Source organism: Ammospiza nelsoni, chromosome 6 (genome assembly GCF_027579445.1).
Source record: "Ammospiza nelsoni isolate bAmmNel1 chromosome 6, bAmmNel1.pri, whole genome shotgun sequence".
NCBI lineage: Eukaryota > Metazoa > Chordata > Aves > Passeriformes > Passerellidae > Ammospiza > Ammospiza nelsoni.
This window is the reverse complement of record NC_080638.1, coordinates 1,549,214-1,554,072: the sequence shown is the minus strand read 5'-3', so window position 1 is coordinate 1,554,072 and position 4,859 is coordinate 1,549,214. Positions and strand designations below refer to the sequence as shown.

General features: G+C 45.5%; 1 protein-coding gene across 1 annotated transcript; it reads left to right on the top strand.

The window, feature by feature from the left end:
- Positions 1-1,274: 1,274 nt before the first annotated feature.
- On the top strand, positions 1,275-2,012 carry LOC132074209 (uncharacterized). Its single transcript, XM_059473836.1, has one exon. The coding sequence runs from the start codon at positions 1,275-1,277 to the stop codon at positions 2,010-2,012; it is 738 nt and encodes a 245-aa protein (XP_059329819.1).
- Positions 2,013-4,859: the final 2,847 nt, after the last annotated feature.

Sequence of the window (4,859 nt, the reverse complement as noted above, 5' to 3'; positions counted from 1 at the left end):
AAGGTCTCATTATACCAAATAAGGAGCAATTTCAGAATACCTACTGTCACCTTCAGCAAGGCAAAACAATTTAGCCATATATATATTCACATATGTTCAGTTCACTAGAAACTCTATGTCAAAGCCCAGATCATGCCTGGCTCAATGGAGAGCACTCACAGGACACAAATTGCAGACTGCTTCCTGTAACAGGCTGAGAAGAGAGAAAACACATTAAGAAAATGGAGTCCTTGAGTATCTCGTAAATAGACAATGTCTGCCTGAGCAACCTATCTTGCAATCAGTCTTTAAGCCCCAAAGGCATAAACTCGTGCTGTATGTGCTGACTGTGACAGCGCCATACCCTACCCTAAAAATCATTTTAAGAAAAGGCTCACATCAAATGTAGGGGTGTGGGAGGGAAGGGGGTGGTGTTTGGGGAAAAAACAAAAATGAAAAAAAAAATCACACACACACACACACAAAAGGCACAGTCACTTTGGAGTCCATTCCCTCTGAACAGTAGTATTTCAGTAATATTTGATGCACAAATATTCCAGCCCACAACCAGTGTCTCAGCCCATCTGTGCCCTGCAGCCTTGCTACCCCCAAAAGCAACGCCTGAGAAACAAACGCAGTTGCTGTCTATTTCACTGTATACAAACGGGCTAATGAACTCACATTTGAAATAAACCAGTCATTGAAGCTTTAGTGCAGCCGTATATTAAGATACGAGTATATTGTTCTCTGTCCAAGAAGACTTCAACGCAGGAGACATTAAACCATAAAACCTTTACTGCCCGGCCAGCAGAGCTGCTGCGTGCCTGCCCGTGTCCATGGCGCTCCCTGCACTTCCACAGCCCAGGGAAGCGCTCCCTCAGCTCCCGAGGGAATGAAACAGCTCACCGGGGCCGGCTCCTGCCAAAGAATATAGATTATTTTAAATGCGTGCCCACCTAGGAGACGAGCTGTGTTTGTGCACTTGGGAACAACTCAGCTAGGTCTGGCGGAGACCTTCAAGACACAACTAACAAGGCAGGAAGAGGCTACTGAAAAATATGAACTCGAGACTGGAACATATTAAGGACAAGATTGTGGAGATGTTCACCGGCACCTAAAGGCAAAGCCTGTCTACAGACAAATGCAGCAAATCCCCATCCCCTAGTTCATCTTTACCACGACCCATCGAAACTCATAGGAGTTTGGAAAAAGTAAAGTGAGTGGCCCTGGACATAAACTGGAAACAAACTCTGCCAGAAAAGCCTGCAGTGCTCACTTCCCGCCGTTGGGTAGCGATGCCCCTCAGCCCTGTCCAGTCCCTCAGCCCTGTCCGGCCCCTCAGCCCGGTCCCATCCCACAGCCACGTCCCTCAGCCCGGCCCCTCAGCGTTGTCCGGTCCCTCAGCCAGGTCCCCTGTCTCCCATCCCTCAGCCCAGTCTCTCAGCCCTGTCCCTTGTCCTTCAGCACTGTCCCTCAGCCCTGTCCCCCGTCCCTCAGTACTGCCCTTCAGCACTGATCCCCGTCTCTCAGCCTTGTCCCCCGTCCCTCAGCCCGATCTCTCAGCCCTGTCCCCCGTCCCTCAGCCCGATCCCCTGTCCCTCAGCCCTGTCCGCCATCCCTCAGCACTGTCCCTCAGCACTGTTCCTCAGCCCTGTCCCCCGTCCCTCAGCCCTGTCCCCTGTCCCTCAGCCCTGTCCGCCATCCCTCAGCACTGTCCCTCAGCACTGTTCCTCAGCACTGTTCCTCAGCCCTGTCCCCCGTCCCTCAGCCCTGTCCCCTGTCCCTCAGCACTGTCCCTCAGCACTGTTCCTCAGCCCTGTCCCCCGTCCCTCAGCCCTGTCCGCCATCCCTCAGCACTGTCCCTCAGCACTGTTCCTCAGCCCTGTCCCCCGACCCTCAGCCCCATCCCCTGTCCCTCGGCCCGGTCCCCCACCCCTCAGTCAGACCCGGCCCGCGGGGTCGCCCCGCCCAGCGCGCACGGGCCCGGCCCCCACGCGCCACCTGGCGGCGCTGGGGCGATCCGTGCCCGGTGACAGCGATGGATAAAGCGGGCGACAAATGGGGGTCCCGAGCACCGCAGAGCGTGTCCGGGCCTTCCCGAGGGACGGGGAAAGGCCAGAAGGGGGTCTGAGATTGTTGAGTCATGCTCTGAATTAATGGGGTCATCCCGTAGCCAGGCGGTCCGACAGAACACCGTGCGCCAGCAGATTTGGCGGGGGATGACAGACTGTCACTTTGCTAGAAGTGACCCCGCATCCGCCCGAGCGCTCTGGCTGCTTATAGACCGACAGCAAAGCGAGAGGTGTGGCAATCAAAACACGATTTAAAGAGGAGAAAGGGCTGAAGTGCCCGGCTCAGCAGCACGGGAGCCGCGGAAAGCCGCGGGTGCGAGAGGATGCAGCTCTGGAATGGGGCAGAGAGAGAGAGAAGGGACCAGGGACAAGGACAGGGACAGTACAGGGGTTACAAACCATAATTAACGCGAGTACAGGGGTTACAAACCATAATTAACGCGATCCCCTCCTTCAGCAGCCCCACAGCACCCACAAAACTTCTGCACTCCGAAGAACTGCTCCGCAGAGTTGTGCTTTGTGTGTCCCAGCACTCCTGGGCTGTGATACCAGCTGGAACACGCTCACTGCAATAGTAAAAAAAAAATTAATAACTAAATCTGAAGGGGTTTTTCAGTCCGGCATCAACCTTGCGGAGGATGCAGAAATACGTGGCGCAGCCTCCCTATTCACCACATGGCAATTAAAAAAATATAACAATAATGTGTTGCCTCCTAATTCTGCCTTCTTTTTGGGTTTTAAAAGTGTCCATGCTCTGTGCTATCATTATTAGCTGCTTTGGTGTGTTTTCCATGAGGGTTTTAGATGTCAGGATAAGGCAGAAATCTGTAATGGTCATTATTCTGTATTTTAAGGACTGAACAAAAAAAGTCATATTGTTGGGCTTGGGGGCCCTAAGCATTCTTGGTGTTTTGTGCATGTTGTTAGAGAGGTGAGATATCAGAGTAGCACGTACTATTTCCCAACAATTATATTTTAGAATATGAACATATGCTTGTATTCTGTTGTACTTTCCTTCAATATGTATTTCAGAAATGCAATAGTGCATTTCCTGTCTTCCCAATAACAGTTGTAGCTTTTAATATACTATAGCAAATCCTGCAAGTGTTATGATCAATATAAAAGCTACTTGAATCCTACCATGTTGGAATCTTGGATGCTGAGAATTTGAAACTTTCTGTACTTAAAGCCACAGACCCACAAGATAACATTGAGGTCATGGAACAGGCTTAAAATTAATTGATAGTATTGAGATTACATGTGTGTAAGTTGGTTAGAAGTGTGTAATATCACAAGGTACAACACTTAGAACATAGAAATAAATATGAAGCAAGACAGAGGTTTTGAGGTGAAGGCAAGTTGTCCTTCTTTACCTTCTTCTTCATGAGTTGGGCAATATTTTGTAATTAGAGAGAAAAGTCTGCCTTGCAAGCTTCAAGAGATCAGTTATTAAATTAAAAGGGAAAATGATCTGTCTTTTCTTAATTAAATAGTTTAGTCTTAAAAGACCTTGTAACAAGAAAGAAATAGTTTAGAAGAAATAGTTAGCCATTTTGTGCCTTAGTAATGAAAAGCTGCCAACTTCATAGTTGTAAGATTGTTTTACTAATAAGAAATAATTAACACCCAAGTCCAAACACAAACTACTGTCTCGAGTACCTTCAATCTCAACCTCAAAATACCACGAGTATCAGTCCTTTTTTATAAAAAAAAAAAAAAAAGAGAATTTATTAACCTTTCATATCTTGGGTTCTTCCTCCTGAGCCCATTCCTGACAGAATCTCTGAAGATTGCAATGGAAGGGATAGGAAATGATCTCTGTTTATTTGTGAATCATTACCATAAGAGAAGTAACAAAAATCTCAGTAGGAATTGCTGCAATTCCCCTGCCTCTTGTTGGCACCTAGAACTGAGAGCATTCCCTTCTTCCTACATTTATTATCAGAAACAAGTTTTAATATTAACTTTAAAGCAATTGTTCTACTTTAATGAAACTGTTAAAAAGATATAGTTTAATAAAAGGTGCTGCATGAACCAAAGAACACTTAGAATCTGGTATGTATGGATTTACTAAATATACTAAAGGTGTATGGGATCAGACACTATATTAGAGTAGCTGGAACTATGAATAAAAGGTCTATTTCTGCTTAAACCTGGTAAATGAATCATTTGTATGATTTAAGTAAGAGAAAAATCCTTGGCATCTTATGCCATGGGTTGTTTCTTCCCATTTGAGATGGGGGAGGAACGCAGTGTATCCAAAGGAGTCAAGAACTCCAAACAAAACTCCAGTGGAGATTCTGCCAAACAAAGAAGTTTTTATAGTAAAGAATGCACAAACCAGCAATAGTATAGAAATACATGCTACATCCATGCCAGACTGTTACTGGAATTAATAATCATGTAAATTATGAGAGACAGAGACTAAGAGAATTGAATTTGGTGCCAAAGACACCACCCACATGTAGTCTTTCTTGTTGAACGTTTTTAAAAACAAGAACTTACTATTTAGAGATTCTGCAGTAATTCTAGGTGTCAGATGGTAAACATACAAAAATAGCATATTTCAAGGTAATAAATTATTTCCAAATCCAAAAAGCATGTTGCTATTACTAATTGTTTTATCCTTGAAAGCCTTGCTCATAGGAGAAGGTGCACTAGTGCATCTCTTGATTTAAATATATCTACTTCTAGAAAGAGAAGTAAAATCTGTGAAAAACATCTACAAAGGATAGGTTTCATTGTTCTTTGCCATTAACCAGGAGTTTAGAATGTATTACTGGAAGTTTGTGTGTCATAATATGATTA

What these genes read in the sequence shown, in the direction of transcription:
- LOC132074209 (XM_059473836.1), top strand. Translation starts at nt 1,275, where the DNA reads ATGCCCCTCAGCCCTGTCCAGTCCCTCAGCCCTGTCCGGCCCCTCAGC.